This window comes from Jaculus jaculus, chromosome 16 (genome assembly GCF_020740685.1).
Source record: "Jaculus jaculus isolate mJacJac1 chromosome 16, mJacJac1.mat.Y.cur, whole genome shotgun sequence".
NCBI lineage: Eukaryota > Metazoa > Chordata > Mammalia > Rodentia > Dipodidae > Jaculus > Jaculus jaculus.
In genome coordinates this window covers 65,681,182-65,704,312 of record NC_059117.1, presented here as the reverse complement: position 1 = coordinate 65,704,312, position 23,131 = coordinate 65,681,182, and the positions used below count along the sequence as shown (strand labels likewise).

General features: G+C 42.3%; 1 protein-coding gene across 2 annotated transcripts in view; it reads left to right on the top strand.

Annotated features, from left to right (window-relative positions):
• Synpr (synaptoporin) overlaps nt 1-23,131 on the top strand; it is a 326,729-nt gene that overhangs the window by 254,044 nt on the left and 49,554 nt on the right. For both annotated transcript variants that reach the window (XM_004661269.2, XM_004661270.2), the window contains one exon: nt 19,801-19,999. In XM_004661269.2, coding sequence (XP_004661326.2) covers nt 19,801-19,999 — 199 coding nt within the window. The remainder of the gene's footprint in view (nt 1-19,800; nt 20,000-23,131) is intronic.

The following is a 23,131-nucleotide window of genomic DNA, read 5'->3' as shown; positions in this document are numbered from 1 at the left end:
ACCTGAAAGCTCAAAGAATTTCCAAAAAGGCATATGTGCCAGAGACTTGTACTTTGTGGAGGGGAGTACTTTTTCCAGGTAGGGTCTCACTTTGGCTCAGGCTGACCTGGAATTCACTATGTAGTCTCAGGGTGGCCTCGAACTCAAGGTGATCCTCCTACTTCTGCCTCCCGTGTGCTGGGATTACAGGTGTGCGCCACCACAGCCGGCTACAGGGAGTACTGTGGTAAATAAAACTTGTACTTTGTGAAGCACTGTGGTAAATAAGCTTGTTCATATGTTATAAATTCTGTGTCTTTTCTGAGCTCTCCTTCAGGCATGAGATCAACAAAGGAGTCAGTGATTGTATTATGTAGCCATCATCATAATGGACCATCTAATGATGATCTATCTTTCCCTACTTATAGGCTGAGACCAGGGAACATTCATAACCTGGAGGAGAGGCTCTTCCTCCTAGGCTGGGGATCTGTGGTCAGATGGATAGAGAATACTTTCTGCATTGGGATGAAAGTGTCTCTTACTTAGTATGTGCCAAGTGCATGGAGCTGGTATACCCTTGCACAATGGCCATAGAATCTACTGCTTAGTGGACAATTCACCTGTAGAAATTTCTCAGTAAACATCTGTTGGGTGAAAGGAAAGCTTATGCAAGTTAAACCAAATTACCTGAGTTATAAAAACTGAGCATGAAAAAATGAAATCACTTGAAGAAAAACCATGACCAAGAGCAGCAGTTCACAAATGTGAAGTCTAAAGAATGCTCCATATTCTTAAAAATAACTATAGAAGACCAAATAGGAGGACTATGTTTATGGAAAGTCACCATATTAGACATAAAATCTGAGAAAGTTGTAAAGTGTAAGAATATGCAAGTACACATTCCATTAGCAATCAGGAAAAAAAAATGGCAGAATCACACATCATGCCATTTTCTATAAAATGCCACTGTACACTTGTGAAAGAGTAAGAGCCAACATGAGACTTAACATCTTAGTAACATTAAGAAAATATTTTCAGTGGGCCTCCCAAAATGAACTCCTCCAGGAATTTCTGAGATAGTATTTTAGGATCTCTGATGGGGGTTCCCAGAAGTACTAAATATTTATAAGAAGCTAAACCAAATTGTTGAATATTCAGTCACTTGTAGCATATGGTCACATAAGCATGACCTTGCTTTTTAATTTTCAAAGTAGGAAGATAAATTTAGTTTTTCTTCTGTTCCATTTAAATATTTTGAGGGAAAGGAAACAACAGTAATAAAACAGACCTTAACCTATAACAAAAAGAAGCTACTTATTGTTTTATGGCTTTTTGTTTGTTTGAGACTTTTCCAGTGATTAATACCTTTTTTTCTGTTTTGAAAAGACTATTTTGACCCTTCTGTAATAGAGTGCTGCTACTCTCATAAAAACCCCACTCTTTCAAATCAAATTCTTGTTAGCTATTGAATTAAGCTGCCTTTCATTGTGGGGTCCAAGTGGAGGTGATTGAATTAGAGACAGGAGTTTACAATACTAGCTGGTATGAGCAGGAAGTGGAGGAGCTAGACATAGCATCGCAGGAGATTGCCAGAGGCCAGATACAGCCCATAAATGTTAGAGCAAATGAGGGTGGTGAGGCCTATTGTCGTTCCCTTTGCAGAGCAGCTTTGGGGACAGAGCAAGCCCTGCTCTCATTGGTACCAGCTTCCCTTCTGTAGCTAGGAAGAAGGTGCCATCAGTGTTAAGTCATTCCTTTAGGGACAATGTTAAGTTGGCCCTGAGGCCCTCCAACCAAAACCAAATTAACAGGAAGTCCATTTCCTCCTTAGCAAATGAGAGATAATTTTTTCTCTCCTAGAATATTTCCCATGCATTAGCAGCACTGGGCAAAGCCCTTTAACACATGCATGCATGTGTGCACGTGCATTCATACTGGTCTACCAGATGAGGTCTACCAGTTGCCTCAAACATTGACAAAGCAATTACGGCACATTTCATGTGATAAGTTCAAGACAGCTTAACTATCAGATGAGCTGATTGTTTTTTGTTTTTTTTTTAAGTAGAAACTTTGTGAGGACACATCACGTGTTAGCACCATCCCCTCCTCGCTGCCCCCACTCTGCTGAGGGCTCTTCTCCATGAGATTGCTGGTAATCCCCTCTGGGGTTGGGCATGAGATGTGACAGCAGCAGACGGTCATTGTACATGGTGCGTGGGGCAGTGTCTCTGGACATTCCCTTCCCCTCTGCAGCTCTTACAGTCTTTCCACCCACACTTCCACAAAATTCCCTGAGCCGTGGTGGGTGTGTTTTAAGTCTAAATTACTGTTGTGCTCTCAGCAGCTTCTGGATCTCTGCTTTGGTACATTCTGAGTATTCTCAATGTCTGTCTGCATCACCCTGGCACTGGCTGTCAGGCTCACCATGGAAGCAGCATCCTGGCTCATCTCGCCAATGCCTCTGTGATTTTCTTTTTTAACCAATGGATTCTTAATGAGCTAGTTATCCTGTATGAACACCCCCCCCCCCGAAAGTCTCTGCAGCTTCTCCTCCCCCTGTGATATATAAGAAACTGGTTCTAATGAGTCTTGAGAAGCATCCAGATGGAGAGCACATAAAGCATGTATGGCAGATGACAAGGAAACCAGAGGATGGCCTCCACCTTCTACATCACTCCGCATTAAGAACCGCTCTGGACACAGTAGTTGTGTTTGGTTGGCTTCCCTTGTGCTCGGCCTGTTTCTTCATCTGTAGATGGGGCTGATGACTCCTCTCGGAGATGTCATAAGTGCTTAAGAAGTACAGCAGATCAGGCACACAACACCAACGTGGCTAACAAAAAGACGGAAATCAACAGCCATCATCAATAATGGCCAAAGTTACCTTGGAAATCCAGTTTCCCCTTCCTTAAAAAAAAACAGGGTCTTTAATTGCATACACTTCATGTCATGGCCTAGAGCTGTCCTCCCCACTGCTTCGCCAGCACCTTGCCTCACTTGACTAATTTTTTTTTTCACTTCACTCCAAATGTCACTTAAATCTGACCTCCCTGGAAAGCCTTCTCAGATCTCCAAGACTGAAGATGAAAGGCCACCAAGTATTCTGCCCCCCCCGACACTCAATGCCATATGTATGATAGAAGTTCCACTTTTTCATAGAACAAAGACTGTGAAAGCAGAACTGTCTCCATCTGACTTATGGTGGAATGCCAGTCTTAGCACAGAGCTCAGCATGTAGGAGACAAGCAAGTGAATACATATATAGCCAAGGCCATATATATAGACTAGGAACAGAGTCCTGAGGAAAGCTCAGATAAACCTTGACTTTGAAGCGATGCCAAAACTGTACCATCCAGATGTTCGTAGAGACACAGGATTTAAAGGGAATGCCTGTGCAAAGGTTTGGAAGGAAACTGTCCAGCAGAAGCCACACAAATGGCTCCTACGGGCTCTCCCAGCACCCAGGGCCTCTCTGGACCACCAGGAAATTTATTCCTGGCAGGACATGTGGGAATGGAAGGCCCATGAAACTGGAGTAGGAAGCTAGAGCTGTAGTTCTTTTACTGTGACTTCAATTAAGTACTTTACCTCCCTGTCTTGCTTTTCTTTGGTAAGAACAATAGGCACTGTTTTCTACAGTTCTAGAAAGTAAGAACAGGATTAGCTTCCATAGAAATAACCCCTTTAACTTTTTTAAAGATTTATTTAATTATTTGAGAGAGAGAGGCAGATAGAGATAGAGAGAAAATTGGGCATACCAGGGCCTCCAACCACTGCAAACAAACTCCAAATGCTTGCACCACCTTAAGTATCCAGCTTTACATGGGTACTAAGGAATCAAACCTGGTGTCTTTGACTTTGCTGGCAAGAGCTTTAACCATGGAGCCCTCTCTCCAGCCCCCCTATATAATTTTAATATAATTTTTACTTCCTTGCTCCTTCTCTTTCTTCCACTGTCTTTCTTTCCTCATTTCCTCATTTAACGAACATTTATTGAGTATTTATAATGTAACACATGTAACTGGGTGTTCACTAGCAAACAGCTGTCTACCTACAGGGTCCCTGGCTTTGTTCTCTCAGTCAAGTGGGAAAGAGGAGTAAAATGCATATTTACAAATAAACAGGTAACTTCTGAAGGTCAGAAGGCAAGAATGCAATAAAGCAGGATAATATGATAATGATCTGGGTGAAGACAAGTCCTTTAGCCTGGAGTCAAGAAGAGGTTCACAGGGCTGGAGAGATGGCTTAGCGGTTAAGCGCTTGCCTGAGAAGCCTGAGGACCCTGGTTCGAGGCTCAATTCCCCAGGACCCACGTTAGCCAGATGTACAAGGGAGTGCACACATCTGGAGTTCGTTTGCAGCGGCTGGAGGCCCTGGTGAGCCCATTGTCTGTCTCTCTCTCTCTCTGCGTCTTTCTCTCTCTCTCTGTCACTCTCAAATAAATAAATAAATAAAAATATTTAGTGGGGGTGGGGAGGGAGGGAATTACCATATTTTGTAATCATGGAAAATGTTAATAAAAATTAAAATATATATATTTAAAAAAAAAGAAGGGGCTCACAGACATTTAAGCTGAGACATGAAGACAGGGTTCTAGCCATGGACAGACAGGGGTTGTTTCAAAGGTACCAAATGAGGTAAGGGTGTCATGGAGTATATTGTAGGAAGAGAAACATGCATGACAGAAAAGTTGCTGACTACAAAAGTCACTTTCTATGCCCTGGTAAGTATAGTTAGCGAACTGTCCCTGGTTAACTAAAATGCAGCATTGCTTTGTTTCTTAGACATTTATTTTTATTTTTATTTATTTGAGAGCAACAGACAGAGAAAGAGGCATAGAGAGAGAGAGAGAATGGGTGTGCCAGGGCTTCCAACCACTGCAAACAAACTCCAAACACATGCACCCCCTTGTGCATCTGGCTAACGTGGGTCCTGGGGAATCAAGCCTCAAACTGGGGTCCTTAAGCTTCACAGGCAAGCACTTAAACACTAAGCCATCTCTCCAGCCCTTCTTAGACATTTTTTTCCAAAGAAAGTATGTTTGTTTATGTTAATATTTGTAACTGAAAAATTGGAAATTTACAAAGCCATAGCTGCTTGACAAGGCAATCACCTTTTGGTGGCTTAAAGGAGAGTGTATCTTGCTCCACATACATGGGATTACTGTTTATTTTACTACAATATGGCACTTATGTTGAATTTTCCATCCAGCAAGAGTTCAGTTAGGTTCCCTGCCTATGGTTATTCAACAATGCTATTAATTACATGAGAAACAACCTAACAGAAATAACAAGAAAAAAAAACAAATTACTGGGACTTGGCTGGATTTTTTAAATATTTTATTTATTTATTTGTGGGGGGAGAGGCAGATAGAGCAAATGAGTGCACCAGAGCCCCTAGTCACTGCAAATGAACTCCAGATATATGCACCACTTTGTGCATCTGGCTCATGTGGTTACTGGGAAATCAAACCTTGGACCTAAGCTTCTCAGATGAGAGCCTTAACTGCTAAGCCATCTCTCAGCCCTTGGCAGGATTTTTAAGAGAACTCTACAATACTACAACAGACATTTCTAGGTCAGTGAAACTTCCTTTATAAAAGAATTTGGATTTTTAAAATACACTCTATTAATCAAGCAACATTTAATTTAGAATTTGGATTTTTTTACACCTTGAATATTAATGATTAGTAAAATGTGTCCCCTTATCTCACTTGAGCCTCACAGAAAGATGTGATGAGGATGATGCCTGTAAGGCATGAGAGGAGTTGAACATACGGCTCAGTGGTCAAGTTCTTGAGCCCCTATGTTTGATTCCCAGCACCATAAAAGACAAAAGCACGTCACAAAGCTGATCAGTCGAGCTCATTTATACCACCCTTCAACTATAGACAAAAGATAGTCAGTGGAGATGAACACGTGGGCCACCAGGGCTAGGATCATGTTGGCATTCTGACTGTGCTAATGCTTGACTCTTCATCTCTGTGTTGCCCTGGAGCAAGAACAGATGAGGTGAGTCGTGGCAGGGCAAGGGACTGGCACAGTGGGTAAAACACGGATCCACCCAGTGGCCCAAATGGGAAAGCTCTAAAATCTAGTTCTTATTTCCATTTTTAGTTTTAGGTCATCAAGATGATAAAGATTAACAAATCCTACCCACTTGAGAGCTAGGAAACCTATTAAAAATCTAATATAGTTGCCTCACATGATCCAGAGAAACTAGTATACAATATTCAAAATCTTCACCATTAGGTTATTTTAGAAAATTGTGGGCTGGAGTGATGGCTTAGTGGTTAAGTGCTTGCCTGTGAAGCCTAAGGACCCCGGTTCGAGGCTTGATTCTCCAGGACCCACATTAGCCAGATGCACAAGGGGGCGCACACAACTGGAGTTCATTTGCAATGGCTGGAGGCCCTGGAATGTCCATTCTCTCTCTCTCTCCCTCTGTCTCTCTCTTTTGCTCTCAGATAAATAAATAACAATAAACAAAATAAGAAAATAGTTACATGTAACCTCTGCTATGTAGCTATACTGAATAGCCTGTAAAACATGATACTGTAGACATCTTCTATGACATGTGTGAGTGTTAAAAAAGAAAATTGATCTTTCCTAAAGAGTCAGCTATGGAGCCGAAGAGATAGCTCAATGGGTAAGAGCTCTTCAGCACAAGCGTGAATCCTGAGTCCACCCGAGTTTGATTCCCCAGTACCCAAGTCAACAGCTGGGCATGACCACACATTTCTATAACCCCAGCTTGGATAGTAGCTGGGGCTCATGAACACAGCAAGCTCCAGAATCAATGAGGGACCCCGTCTCAAGAAAACACATGGAAAAGTGACTGGGGAGACACCCGAGGTTCTCTGCTGGCCTCCACTCATGCTTGGACCTGCACATACACACATGCATAATCCACAGCCCACACCCACCCACACACACGAGTGTGCATGCAAAAAAAAAAGTCCAGAAAGCTATATTTTAGTCATATCATTAGGAAGTAAAAGTAGAGTAAGAACCATTTTATTTATTTCAAGTTTAGGTGGTTGATGCTTATAAAGGAATCATATTCTTCTCTTCTAGAAATTTCTATATTGATTGAATTTTCTATTGAATTAATTAGTCAAATCATTTTACCTCGATTTCAATTTAACAAAACAAACAAACCAAAAATAAAGAGATCAGTGTAGAACAGATGGACTCAGCAGTCAAGGTGCTTGCAAAGCCCAATGGCCCAGGTTTGATTCCCCAGGACCCACTGGCCAGATACACAAAGTCACGCATGAGTCTGGATTTCATTTGCAGCAGGTAGGAGGCTCTGGCATGCCCATTCTCTCTGCCTGTCTCTCTTCTCTCTTCTCTCTCTCTCTCCTTGCAAATAAATATTTTTTTAAAAGGTCAGGCTGGAGGGATGGCTTAGCGGTTAAGGCACTTGCCTGAAAAGCCAAAGGACCCAGGTTCGATTCCCCAGGACCCATGTATACCAGATGCATAAAGGAGCATATGCATCTGCTGGAGTTCATTTGCAGTGGCTGGAGGTCCTGGCATGCCCATTTTCTCTCTCTCTCTCTCTCTCTCTCTCTCTCTCTCCCCTCCCTCTTTCTCTGTCAAATAAATAAATAATTTTTTAAAGGCCAACAGAGGCATTCTATACCTTTCCTTGCACTATACATGTGTGCTTTTGTTTTGGATGTTGCAAATATTTTTAATCAAATGCTTTAGACTGCTTATTCATGAAACAAGATGTGTCTCTGTGTGTGTCTGTGTGTGCATGTCTGTGTATGTGTGTACATGTCTATGTGTGTGTGTGTGTGTGTGTGTATGGATGTCTGCATGCCATAGTGTGCACGCGGTCAGAGGACACCCTTGGGTGTTGGTCCTCACCTGCCACCTTGTCTGATGCAGCGACTATGCCTCCTCACTGCTAAGGTCACCAGGCTTTCTCCCATGAGCTCCTAGGCATTCTCCTGTCTCTGTTTCACACCTCACTATAGGTACGCTGGGATGACAGATGTCAGGCTTTACGTGGGTTCTGAGAATCTGAACTTAGGTCTTCACTCTCATGCAGCAAGCACCTTGACTCACTGAGCCTTCACACTCCAGCCCTCGTGAGACATTGCGGAATCCACAAGATAAGATGGACTCATTCTCAGTAGTCAGTTGGCTATTCAAGATATATATTTTTTTAACTCTCTCTGGTATCGTCACTGTTTCAGTCCCCTTGGGTAAAGTACTATAATTTATGGAAGACAAATAAGAGGAATTTGCCTACACTGTAAGGACAAGCTCATTATCTATCTTAACTCGGCAATGAGGAGGCCATCTATTAGTCAAATCCTATTTGAAGAAAGCAAAATTCATAAATGATAGCTAGTGAGCACAGAAATACCTCTTTGCAAATCATTTGCAAGACATTTATAACCTTAACTTCTTGAAGGTCTACTCCAGGCCATGCCCAGGTCTCTGTAGAACCCTTCATTTTTAATTACTTGAAAGCTCACATCTTCATTTGAAACTGTCCAACCACAGAACACAAATGTATGTGTGTGGGCTGGGGAGTACAAGTTGGAAAGATCTTTAGTACCTGCATAGTTTCCTTTCAATAAACAGGATAAATATCTTCCTGGCACATACGAAAAGAGCGACAGGCTAGGGTGTGGGAAAGGAACAGTGATTTTGCAGCCTCTCATGTGTGAATACAATTAGGCATGAACAAAAGAGTATTGTTTGCAATAACCTTGATTACATTTTCCAACATCTCACTCAACTCCCTGTGGGAGGAAAATGAATCTTCACTAATAATAAACAAGAAAAACATAAAGCAATGAAAAAGTTCATATATAGTTCTAGCAAACTTTAGTAAAATTAATGCATAAGAAAATAGGTTAAAAAATAATAAGAATGTCCCTATTGTGCTGAGGAGCAGAAGTGCAGCATCTTGCCTTTCACTTTGCTTTTCTTCTTTTCGAGGACAAGGTTTATAGGAGATGTCTGCTCTTATAGCAAGCCTTGGAGATGAGACTGTTTCTTATTTAATCAAGGTTATGACCAAAATGCATGGGAAAAAATGATTCTGGCTGCTACACCATGCCATTTACCCAAAGATGACGAAGCTGAAGGTTACCCTTGAGGTGTAACAGATGGGGGATCAGGGACCATCATTTCAGAGTCCGCTGACCTTCCTGGGAACAGGCAGCCTCATCCTGAGACTCCTGGAAGGACTGGTACTTAGGGCGCTTTATATTCTGCCTGCTTTGACTTCAGATAGTGCCTAGCAATGGCTCTTCTGCTCAAAAGTACCCTAGGTGTGCTGGTCCTCATCAACACCCCCCGCATGAATCTTGCAGTTCCAATTAGCTCTCTTCTTTCCCCTCCGAGACCCGAACACTTCACATTTGTTTTTATCGTAAGCAATCTGATCCCAGTGGATGGAACCTTTCCAGTTCTCCCCACATTGGGCACATTTCATAGGCCTATGCTCCAACCTAGCCTTAACCTCTCCTGTCTTTTCGACCCGAATTAGATCCTAAACCCAAGACTCCAAAAGAATCTCCCCGGGTTTTGACTAAAGCATAAAATTATGCCTTTTGAGGTGTCTATGGCATAAAGTGAGCCGGAATCAAGTAGCTCTGTTAGACAGTTAGGGTGACCAGGCCCCTGAAAGTAGAGATAGGAACATGGGCCTTCACAATTGGCACTTGCTAGAGATCTAAGGATCTCACTTCTTACCTGTTGCCTAAGAGAGTTCCCTAGATCTGTTCTTCCACAAACAACCTGAGCCCCTCCTGGGAGGAAGGTCCCCTTTCCTAGAATTCCAAGCTAATCTTGACACTGGTGTTGGTCAAGTTCAGCCCCCAGAATTTGACATCATGGCTTCTTCCTGAGCCCAGACCAATCAGCCCTCACTCTGGCTCACCTGAGCCGGAAGGGGAACCCCACCACAATAAAGTTATAAATAGATGCATGCCGGGCAACAAGCTCTCAGGGCTGCCGGACCATCACTCCTGAACCTCTGGGTTCTGGTGGGCTTCCTCTTGTCTGGGCCCCCTGAACCTTACTGGGTTCTCTGCTGTGTCCCTCCCTCCACGTGGCCAGAGCTCTCTCTGCACAGGCTCTTCTTTCTTCTCTAACGCCCTTTCCATGTTTCCTGCAGGCCCACCACATGGCCTCTCAGACCAGGTAGGAGTATTTATTTTCCTGCCCTTGGTTCTGTACGTCCCTCAATATATGTGGCAATTTAACAATTATCCTTCTCAGTTTGGTTTGCAGGATTCTTTGGTTAAATTCAAACACAATCCCAGGGTTTGGGGGTTCAAGGACTTTCCTGGACTCCCCATCGGCTCCCATATCTAAAAGAACGCCTTTCTTCAATCTATGTGTCTTTAGAATGAACTTGAAGGAATGCATGGTGACAGTTCCCACACTCTCTTGAGACCTTGTTGTGGGTTAGTCTTCCCACAACCACAATAACAATACAATGAGACAATAGTAGCCACATCACAAATTTGCAGGTTTTAATGAAACAATGAAAGAATTTGGTATTATACCTGGCCAACCATGAGTTCAATGACCACTGGATGTAAAAGCCTGAGGAAAGGGTAGAATGTTGTTGAATGCTATCTTCTGGGCATGACATGGCCATTGCACTCAAAATCACAATAGCTATGGTGATCTGCACAAGATCTGCTCAAAATTGGGGAGCTGGAGAGATTGCCCAGTGATTAAGGTGCTTGCCTGTAGAGCCTAATGACCTAGGTTCAATTCCCCAGTACCCATGTGAAGCCGAATGCACAAAGTGGCACATGTATCTGGAGTTCATCTGTAGTGGCTGGAGGTCCTGGTGCAGCCATTTTCTATGTATATTTCTCTCTCTCTCTCTCTCTCTCTCTCTCTCTCTCTCTCTCTCTCTCACTCACTCTCTTTGTGTCCTCTCTCTCTCATTACAAATAAATAAGAAAAAAATATTTAAAAAGACTGGGCTCATCAGCAGTCCATCATCAGAAAGGACAGGGCATATGAGGTCCCAGTCCTCCCTGAGTATCTGTAGGCAGCTAATGGTTGCAGTGGGAGAGGAAGACATTTTCTTCAGGGATGCAGTCACTGGTAAGCTGCCACTATCATTTTCTTGAGAAAGAGTGATCGGCTGTCAATATGCTCAACGCACCTTATATACACATATGACAGCGTCGTATGAAACCTATTATTATGTATAAGCAATAGATGTGCCAGATGTGAAATCATGCTTAGCTTCCTAAATAACAGTACCAAATAACGTGCTTTGGGAACAATAGGAGAGGCAAGGAAAATGACAGGAAGAGGTTTGTCCTTGTCAACCTTCTAGGTCACCTTCCTTACCATTCCCCATTAGTCACTGCCTTCCTCTCTTAGGGAAACAATGGCTGGCACGTGGGTTCAATAAATCCTCCTGAGTAAGGGAACAAAGGACTTCAGTGCAACGTGGTTTGGAAAACTTAGAAATGGAGTTTGGGCCACAAGGCAAACAACTCAGAGCTGGGTATCAGCAAGCCTGGGTTCTGCTTTGTGTGGACAAGGTGATCTCTTCCAAGGCATTCGAGCTCCATATTTCCTGTCTGAAAAGCAGGGAGGGCTGCCGGGGAGGAAAGCTGGAGGTGCGCACAACAGCAATATATAATCTCTCCGGATGGGGCAGTGATGCATGCCGGGAATCTCATGAGCTAAGTCAGGTGTGTGCACACCAGCATGTGTGTGAATGCAACCCCGATCTGCATCTCACACACACACACACACACACACACACACACACACACACACACACACGGGGCTAGCTAAAAAAGCTCATCTAAAACCAGAAGCCTGCAAGTATGTCCTACTGGCAAGAAAGAGGGGGAAAACATTGCAAAATGATTAAAGTTCCTGTCAGCTCTAAACCTCTAAACATGATTGAAAGGAGATTGTAGAGAATCATCAGGTAGGAAATGGAGAGATGATTTAGCAGTTAGGGCATTTGTCTGCAAAGCCTAAGGACCCAGGTTCGATTTCCCCAGTACCCATGTAAAGCCAGATGCACAGGGTGACACATACATCTGGAGTTCATTTGCAGTGGCTGGAGGTCCTGGCATGCCCATTCTCTCTGTCTCTCTGTCTCTCTCTCCATATATATATATTTCCCTCTTCCTCTATCTCTGTCTATCCATATCTATAAATAAAAATTTTTAAATGCTCAGGTAGAGAGTGTGCCCACTGTCAGGATCTGCAACTTGCCTTCTGGGTTCCCCTGGTGCTTTCACTCTGGCTCTCAGAAAATAAGACAAGAGAAGCAAATATAAGGCACACAAAGTTGTAGTTATTTGAAGGTATGATTTTATACACTAGAGATCCTGAAGACTATACCAGGAAACTCAGAACTGATAAATATATTCAGTAAGGTCAGGTTTCAAATTAAAATCTGTAAAAATTTAAATAAAGAATTAAATGAAGCTATAGTGTTCCTATATGCCAGTAAGAAACAAGCTGAGGAAGAAATCAGGGAAATGACTCCATTCACAATTGTCTCAATAAATAAACAAGCAAATAAATAAAACACCCACGAATACATCTAACCAAGGAAGTGAAGGACCTCCACAATGAAAATCTAAAATACTTAGGAAAGAAATTGAAGGAGACATTAGAAAGTGGAAAGATCGCCCGCGCTCATGATTGGACAAATCAATATGGTGAAAATGACTATCTTGCTAAAAGCCATTTATAGATTCAGGGCAACCCTCATAAAAATTTCAACACAGTTCTTCAAAACAATCTTAAAATTCATTCGGAAGACTGGGGAGGTGGCTGTGTGGATAAAGTGCTTGTTGTACATGCATGAGACCAGAGTTTGTATCCCCATGCCCAACATAAAAGACAGAAGCTTCGCGGGCCCCTGTAACCCCAGAAGGTGAGCGAGAAGGCGGAAGGGAAAGTGATTTGGAAGCTTGTAGACTAGTTAGGCTGGCGAAGGCAGTGGTAAATGGTAAGTGGCTCTGACCCCAGAAAGTTGACCTCTGAGCACTGTGTATACACTGTGACATACGTGCACTCCACTCACACATGCGCACACACACAGGATACACATACACACACTACAAAAGCTTACTAGGAGGCACAAAATACCTCTGATATTCAAAGCAATCCTGGGGTCGGAGGTGGGGGACATACGGTGTGAAGCATCACCATACCTAATTATTTCAAGCTGTATTTCAGAGCCAATAGTAACAAAACAAGCATGGTCCAAGCATGGAGACAGTCGTGTAGATCAATGGAACAGAATAAAAGGTACATTAGCCTGTGCAATACAGCTACTTGATTTTTAACCAAAAATGACAAAAGTACTCAATGGGAAAAATACAGCCTTGGGCTGGAGAAGTGGGTCAGTTTCAGAGTTTCAGGTTATCATGTCAAGATACCTGACCCATTTGCAGTTGGTTTTTTGGGCAGGGTGAGCGATAAGGGTGTAGTTTCATCCTCCTGAGTGCAGATCATAGAGATTTCCTAGAAGCCATTGGTTGAGTGACTGTTTAAGATCATGAACTACTGGGGTTTTGTTCAGGAAGTCTTTTTCCATTCCTATATCATGGAAAGTATTTCCTATATTTTTTTCCAGTAGCAGTTGAGTTTCTGGTCTTATATTGAGGTCTTTGATCCATTTGGACTTGAATGTAGTGCATGGAGAAATGTGTGGATCAAGTTTCAATTTCCTGCATATGGTTATCCAGTTTGTTCAGCACCATTTGTTGAAGATGCTGTCTTTTTTCCAGCTTATATTGTTAGGGTCTTTGTCAAATATCAAGTAGCTATAGTTGCTTGACCCAAAGTCTGGGTCCTCAAGTCTATTCCATTGGTCTGTACTCCTGTTTTTATGCCAGTACCATGCTGTTTTTATTACTATGGCTTTGTAATATAGCTTTAGTTCAGGTACGGTGATGCCTCCAGAGGTATTTCTTTTGCTGAGGATATGTTGGGATATGTGAGGCCTTCTGCCTTTCCATATGAAATTTGAGATCATTATTTTTCTACCTCTGTGAAGAACACTGTTGGGATTTTGGTTGTAGCTGCATTAAATCTGTATATTGCCTTTGGTAGGATTGCCATCCTCACAATGTTAATTCGGCCTATCCAGGAGCATGGGAGGTCTTTCCATTTGTTAAAGGGCCATGCAGAAAGCAGAGAGAGCTCTTTTCAAGGTACAGGAACAGGTCAGAACTTTCTCTATAGGCATGTGCAATGGCAACAACAGCTTACCTCTGACCCATTTTGCCCTGTCTGAGACATGTGATCACTGTCTTTCACTGAGCCACTCCCACATTCATTGTTAAGATTAGAGAACCACTACTGGTTAAGAAAGTTGATGGCTTCACAGTTAAGACTGTTTGCTTGCAAAGCCTGATGGCCAAGGTTAGATTCCCTAGTACCCACATAAAGCCAGACGCACAAAGGGGTGCATGCACCTGAGTGAGTTTGCAGTGGCAAGAGGCCGGGGTGCACCCATTCGTATTCATTCTCTCTCTCTCTCCTTAAAAAATAAACTATAAATCAAATATTTTATATGCCCTTAGGGGCTGGAGAGATGGCTTAGTAGTTAAAGTACTTGCCTGCAAAACCTAAGGACTGAGGTTCAGTTCCACAGTACCTATGTAAGCCAGATGCACAATGTGGTGCATACATCTGGAGTTCATTTACAGTGGCTGGAGGCCCTGGCACTCCCATTCTTTCTCTCTCTCTCTCTCTCTCTCTCTCTCTCTCTCTCTCTCTCTCTCCTCCCTCTGCATCTCTCTCTCTCTCTCTCAAATAAATGAATAAATAAACTTATTTTTTAAAAAAGACCTTTAGTTCTGTTTTGCCCAAACCTGCTGAAGGTTATTGAACTATAATGGTTCCTCTGTACTACCCAACTCCCAGCCTATATATCTCCCTTTTTTAAAAAATATTTTTACTTTTATTCTTATTTTTATTTACTTATTTATTTGAAAGAGAGGGAGGGAGAGAGACAGAGAAGCCAAGAGGATGGGCATTCTAGGGCCTCCAGCCACTGCAAACGTACTTCAGATGCGTGCACCACCTATGCTTCTGGCTTCTGTGGGTCCTGGGAAATTGAGCACTGAGACTCATCTGTTCCCTTCATGTGATCCCAGTCAGGCAAGCTGACAACTCACTCCAAGCCTCAGTTTGCCCATCCACACCACAGTGGTAGCAACAGTACCTATTGAAGAGATGTCATGAAGGCCAGGTGAGATATATCTAGCTGTAGGATGTACAGCACACTACTCAGATGTGGGAATGTATCAGCGGCTGTTATCACAAATCTTGTTATTAGGAAAGAAGTAACAACGTGTCCTTCTCCAGCTCCCTGAAGAAATAGCTGCATTCAGTAGCCTTCCAGTCCCTGCAAACACAACTCAAAACTGGGGGTGCATGGTAATTCTTTCAGTTTAGTTGAAACATAGAGAAATGTTTTTAATAGCCCCATGTACATTCACGATGGTAAAATTCTTCACAAAGAGAGAAACTACTCTAAACTGGGGACTGCAATAAACAAAACTGCAGTGAAACCCAGCAAAATTCAATTGCCCCTTGATTGGATCAGGTCAACTGAGAAGCGAATTATACTTTTGAAATCAACAAATTGGATTTGGTACCTTTTGCAACCTCAGCAATTGCTTGCTGACTCCTTCACGAGATCAGAGGGAGCCCTGCCAGATCCCAGATTCACAACTGGCATGCTCTATTTTTAGGGAAGTTTTCCCTCTTATTTAAGTTCCAAGTTAATTGTATTTGCTTGTTAAGTTATTGCAATTGCAAAATACATGCTGATGATATACTGTCCTCTTCCAAAATCATATGCACAGTTATATATGCACACATGCCACACATCTGTACATATGTGTGTGTTACTTAAAAGAACATATGTGTAGCAACATGAAGCCTTCAAGTGATATTGTGAGCTGGCATGGTCTGTCTTTATAAGTTATCCTCTGCTCCCTTTCTCGGATTAGACCCTCATGTAGAACCTCTCTTCCATTTTCCCTTTCTCCTGATTTCACCTCAGGGAAAGAGCTGATGAATAGAACCCCAACTCTAGGTCGCTGGTATTAATAAGCACAGTAGATTTTAAAATTTTTTTGTTTGCTTTCTATTTCCTTGTACAGATAAGTACAATTAAAATTCCTATAAGTCAACACAATAAGTCAGCAATAGGGAAAATGTCATTTAAGTGATGACACAAAAGAAAGGGCAGTTTTGTCACCCCTCCACCAACTGCCTTCAGTGCACACCGAGACTGCGTGCTGAGCTGGTGCAGGTCAGCTGGGGGATCAGGCATATTGGGCATGAGCTAATCTTGGAGGGCATCCTGGCACCTGGAAAGTGAGTGTGGGTTTCACATGCATGGCACTGTGGTTTTGTTTAGCATGCTGTTCATCCTGAGAAAATATTTTAAATATCCATCTTCAAATTAAGGCCAACATCTATAACCAGGCCCTCAAGCTCCCACCCCCCAAGGGAGCCCTTCCTGCAGCACCCATTTCATTTCTCATCACCTGCAAGTTTCCCCCAGCCGCCTCCCCACTGCTTCCTCCCATGTGCGAGAATTCATACATCCTGTTCCCTGACTATTTATTCTTTCTTTTTTTGATATTTAACTCACTTACCAAGCAATTCACTATTAAATATGTACAATGGGAGAGATTTTAGTATTATCATAAATGGTGTAAGTCCATCCCTACAATCAATTCTAGAACCATGCCATTACCCCAGAAAGAAACCCTATGCTGCACAGCCGTCCTCCCCCATTTTCTCTCCCCAGTCACAGCTCATCACTAACCTGCTGTTTAGCTCCACGGACTTGTTTATGCTGAACATGTCATATAAATGAAATCACGCAATGTGTCACCTTGTGAACCTGGCTTCTTTTCACTCAGCATAACATTTGCAGGGTTCATCTACACTGTAACAAGTATCATAACTTCATTCCCTATTACTCTGTACCATTTTATTTATCCATTCAACAGTCGATGGACATTTGGGTTATCCCACTTCTTGGCGATTATGAAACACGTTGCATGAACATTCTTTTTTTAAAAAATTATTATTTATTTACAAGCAGAAAGAGAAAATGAGTGGACATTCCAGGGCCTTTTGCCACTGCAAACAAACTGCAGATGCATGTGCCACTTTGTGCATCTGGCTTTATATGAGTCCTGGGGAATCGAACCCATGCCATTAGGCTTTACAAGCAAGTACCTTAACTGCTGAACCATCGCTCTAGTCCTGAATAGTCTATTTTTTATGAGAGATAGAGAGTGACAAAGGGAGAGACCAAGAGAGAGACAGAGAGAATTGGTGCACCAGGGCCTTCAGCCACTGCAATCAAACTCCAGATGCATGTGCCATCTTATGCACATGTGTGAACTTGCACGCTTGAGGTACCTGTGCGTCTGGCTTAAGTGGAATCTGGAGACTCTAACATGAGTCCTTAGGCTTGACAGGCGAGCGCCTGAACTGCTAAGCCATCTCTCCATCCCAGAACAGTCTCATGTTTGTGTCAACAAATGTTATTCCTCTTGGAGTAAATTACCGGATCCTCTGGTAATTCCCTGATTCCTCATTTGATGAAACCAGATTGTTTTCAAAAGTGGCTTTCCATTTTACATCCCCACCAGTGATGTTTCAATTTCTCTACATCCTTGCCAGCATTTATTATTCTGATCTTATAATCCTTTCTTAATATAGCCATCTGAGTGGATGTGAAATAGAATCTCATCTTTCTCAGCTTTTGCTCTGGATAACTTCTGGTCATCTCTAAAGCTTAAAGGTAAATTCCACAAGCAAGCTTATCTTCACCACCACCCCCAGATTAAACTGGGGGTCCTCTCCTCAAAAGCCTATGGTTACTCTCGACCCTTGAACATAACCTAATGCAGGAGGAAACTATTACTATATATATATCTCTCTTCCTTGTTCCTTATCCTATCCTTAGAACCCATCCATTGTGTGAACTATGAAGTTGCTTGTCAAAAATGTGTTAAATTAACGACAGATTAAAATAGTGAGACAAGGATAACCATGCCTTCAAGATCATCTGTTCCAGAAATGACATGAATATCTTTTCAAGCTATTTCATTCTTCTGAATATTCTTACAGAGCATATTCCTGAGAAGTATTTCACTCATCTCTGCCAAAAGCAGGGAAGGGAGCTACAATGTAACCATAACAAATGCTTCCAATTGCCCATGTTTTGTTGTAGTTTTACATGCTTATGTTTTATGTTTGCCCTTCCACAACCAGAATCCAATGGCCAATGCAAACTGCTTTCGTAAGTCAAGCAGTACATAAAGATTATATTTCAGGAAATAAAGAACGAAGATGAACCAGATTTCCTTCTTATTCCATCGCTGAAACCCTACTTATCACTCAGATCCTTCCGCTGGCTCTGGAATGGGGTCTTGGATGTATATTAGAGTCTCTAGCAATTCTAGTGCTGGTGACCCATGATGTCGCATTCAAAAATAAGTTTATCTTCATTAATGTCTTCATTGTTTAACATAAACAAGTTAATACAGAATTTTTTTAAAGAAAGACAAAATAAATCAGACATGAATTTAAACCCATGGCCCAACAATAAGTAGTTGTTTATCTCAGGAAAATTGCTTAATCTTTCTAGGCTTAATTTCTTCATCTATCCATGGTGAAGGGGCAACAAAGGACTAACATCATGGACTTTGTTGTAGGCATTTGGCTTTGCAGGCAAGCACCTTAACCACTAAGCAATATCTTCAGCCCCATTTTGTTTATTTCTATCAAGGAGTATATTGAGACTGTGTGCTATCTTGGTAGAGTTTATGCTGTAAAAGTTCCAAAAGTTCCAATTGAATTAGGATCTTATGGTACCCACAATGTTCATTCATTTACCCAAATAAAGTTCTCAACAAAGGTCTGGCTTTGGGGATCCATACTGTCACAATCACCTGTGAGTCGCTGCCCAGGAGAAGTGGAACTAGACCAGTAAGCGAACATTCTAGAAGACAGCTTTACCTGGGAACCAACGAGCCATTTAGCAGAATGGCATGATGGAAACCAGTTAAAGTTAAGGAGCTACTTTGGGTCAGTAGTCCACAGCAGGCTCTCCTTGAGGCTACTGGGGCCAGTGCCTGAGTCCCAAGGAGGCGGCCACAGGACATGACATAGCAGAGTGTTGTAAGAAAAAGGAAACAACCAATGGCAAAATACTCAGTTAGGACTGCTTGGCATAACTGAAAACTCGTACACTGAGCAATGTGGTTGGAGCAGGAAGCTAGAGAGCTCAAATCAGTGGGGAAAGAGATTGAAGCCAGAGCCAGGAGCCCAGGATACAAGACCGGCTGGGCCATGTTAGGGGGAGAAAGCATAGAACTTCATCAGGAAATTGTCCTCGTTTCAGTTCTCTGTTCCCATCTCAACTTCCCTCATCTAATGATCCCTGCTGCAAAATTTATTTCTATTTTATTTATTTATTTACCATGGCCTCCTAGCCACTGCAGATGACCTCCAGACACATGCGCCACCTTGCACATCTGGCTTACATGGGTGCTGGGGAATTGAACCTGGGTCCTTTGGCTTTGCAGGCAAGTGCCTTAACGGGCTAAGCCATCTCTCCGGCCCAGATGTTATTTTGAAATTTCCATCTAGAACCTGTGGGAGTTCCTTGAGGAACTTTTGCCAGTTGTACGCCATGGAATTTCCAGACACATCTCACTCTGCCCTAGGAGAGGTAGACCAGGGGCATCTAGCTTTCGCCCCACAGCGCTGAAGACGTATCCTCTTGCCTCCGGTGTTATAGGTTGCACCAGGTGACCTTCGAGGTGCCCACCTGTGAGGGGAAGGAGCGGCAGAAGCTGGCGCTGACCGGAGACTCCTCGTCCTCCGCAGAGTTCTTCGTCACCGTGGCCGTCTTCGCCTTCCTCTACTCCTTGGCTGCCACCGTCGTTTACATTTTCTTTCAGAACAAGTACCGAGAAAACAACCGAGGCCCACTCATTGTAAGTGGTTTTCCTGTTTGTTTATTTGTTTTTATATATATTACCCTTCTAGCTCTTGCCATTTCTTTTAACTGTTGCCTGGAGGGCTTTGGAGCTGCCTGTGTCCTAGGGACAGGTGTTTGGAAAGCAATCAGTTCTCTTGGATTGACCACGGAAAGGTGATGACTGCTGGCCTCTTGTGTGGTGCCTTAGGAAAGTTGCAGAAGACCCGACAGAAACTTCTCTGAAATAATCCATTGCAGAGCTAATGAGATCCAGGCAAGAGTAGTGAGACTCATGGATTTTCCTATCATTTCAGCACTGTGGAGTTAGTTGGCAACTTTTCTCATTAGTTATTGAGGCAGCGTGAATTGTGTGTTGGAATTGTGTTATTTCTTTTTTATATGAGCCTGGGTATCAAACTGTCCAGTTTTAAGAAAGAAACAGCCCCTCTCTCTTTCTCTCTCTCTCCCACCAAGTCAACCCCTCCCACTTCCTTCTATTGTCTTTCACAACTGTCCAATATAGATTGAATCAGTACAGTCCAGCGTACCCAAACATAAGCCCTGTTTCTGGTCAACAGAAAGCAACTTGAGGAAGGCAGGAGTTTGTGTTGGCTTATAGATTGCAAGCGTGGAGGCCACCAGAGTGAAAGCATCGCAGGCCAGGGCCAGAGCAGAGCTGGTCACATTGTGTTCACAGTCAAGAAGCAGAAGGTAAACAGGAAATGAGTCCAAGTTAGAAATCCGCAAGGCCAGCCCCCAAGAACCTCCTAAGTGTCCCACAACCTTTCCAAACAGGAAAGGGGACCAATAATTGGGGACCAATTATTCAAACACAGGAGCCCATGGAAGGGCATCTTACATACAAACCACAACACTGGGTTAGTTTTCTGTCAGTATAACAATATTGCCTGAGATCATTAACTTAGAAAGAGAAAGGTTGTGTTTTTTCAATATTTTATTTTTATTTATTTATTTGAGAGAGGGAAAGAGGCAGAGAGAGAGAGAGAGAGAGAATGGGCACACCAGGGCTTCCAGCCACTGCAAATGAACTACAGATGCATGCACCACCATGTGCATCTGGCTTACGTGGTACTGGGGAATTGAACCAAAGTCCTTTGGTTTTGCAGGCAAGCACCTTGACCATTAAGCCACCTCTCCAGCCCAAGGCTGTGGGGTTTTTTGTTGTTGTTGTTGTTGTTGTTGGTTGGTTTGTGGTTTTAGGAATTCTAGCTTGTGACTGGGCAGACCTATTGCTCTTAGGCAGCGGGCACCAGATAGCAATGGCGGGGCCATATGGTGGGGTAACCTGTTTATCTCATGGCCAGGAAGCAAAGGAGAGAGAAGAAGGGCCAAGGTCCTACAGTCTCCTTGAAGAATAAATCCCCCACAGTCTAAGCACTTCCCATAAACCTTCATCTTCCAAATAATCCCCAAATTGCCACCTCGGATAGGAATCCTCTAACACCCAGGCCTTGGAACATCCAAACAGTAACAATTATCTACTCCCAGTTCACAGAAGAAAATAATCCTTTTTATTTTAATTAGTTTTCTATTCTGCAAGTACAGGCAGTTTGGTACCATTATTAGGCTCATCCGTGACCTATCCCCTCCCCATTGGCCCCTCCTTGTTGAGGTATATGGGTCGTGCATTGTGGAGTTAGCCCACAGTTATAGGTACGATAAATGTCTCTGTATATCATGACCCAACATGTGGCTCTGACATTCTTTCCGCCCCAAAAATAATCCTTTCTTGCCATTCTAGATCTTTCTATACAGTACATGTACATGAAACAAAGTATATAAGGCACTGGAAAACAAAGTGAGTTTGTCTAATGTCTGGGTATTTTACTCTTTCGAATATAAGGAGAGTTCCAATTTTTTGCTCTCAGTAAAATTAAAATTCCTCAACCATTTTTCAATTTTTTGATGCTAGATTACTACGTGATCTGGAATATATTAGTCAGAAATAAAGAAGTTAATGGCATTGCTATAGCAAAGCTCCATCTATTCTCATCTCATTTATGCAAACATTTTTCTAGTGTGTTCTGCTACAAGGAAAAATGGAAAGGAAATTCACACAGTATCCTGTACCATTCTGGACATTAATAATAAGTGTCCAAAAATATAACTAATTGAAGAAATAAGTGGTCCATCCATCTAAGAAACATAAATTTGAAATAATGTTTTGCATTATACACTGAATAATTACTTGTTGGAATAATTGCTTATTAAATGTATAATATATTTTTCTGTTTTAGACACTTATGCATTAATAATTCTTGGAGGAATGATCATCCAACACAAAAGAAATTTGCAATATTAGCAAATAATCTAAATTTATGGGGCTGGAGAGATGGCTCAGCCATTAAAGACACCTGCTTGCAAAGCCTGATGGCCAGGGTTCTATTCTCCAATATCCACATAAAGCCAGACACACAAAGTGGTGCATACATCTACAGTTTTTTTGCAGTAGCAAGAGGCCCTGGCATGCCCTCATATTCATTCTCTCTCTCTCAAATAAATAAAAATATTTTTAAAAGTTATTTAGATCTATGTACATATTTTTATTGCAGAGAAATATGATAGTGTGATCAATGAAATGCTTCCAAAAGTGGTATATTGGGCTGTGATCCTTTGAGTAAAAGGAATAGAAATGTGAGCTCACAGATAAAAAGATAAAATTCCTAACAGGTAAAAAAATTATTAATTTTTTCTTGGTTGACAAAATCAAATAAACATCAAGCATGTCATTTAAAATTCACATAATATTATACTTTTAAATACCAATAGTTGGAACATACCAGACATTATATTCTTTCAATTAAAAGCAAAATTAGGGCTGGAGAGATGGCTTAGCAGTTAAGCGCTTGCCTGTGAAGCCTAAGGACCCCGGTTTGAGGCTTGATTCTCCAGGACCCACATTAGCCAGATGCACAAGGGGGTGCATGCATCTGGAGTTTGTTTGCAGTGGCTAGAAGCCCTGGCATGCCCACTCTCTCCTCTCTCTCTCTCTCTCTCTCTCTCTCTCTCTCTCCCTCTCTCTCTCTTTCCCTCTCTCCCTCTCCCTCTTTCTCTGTCACTGTCAAATAAATAAAAATAAGAAAAATTTTTAAAAAGTAAAAATAAAATAAAATAAAAGCAAAATTAA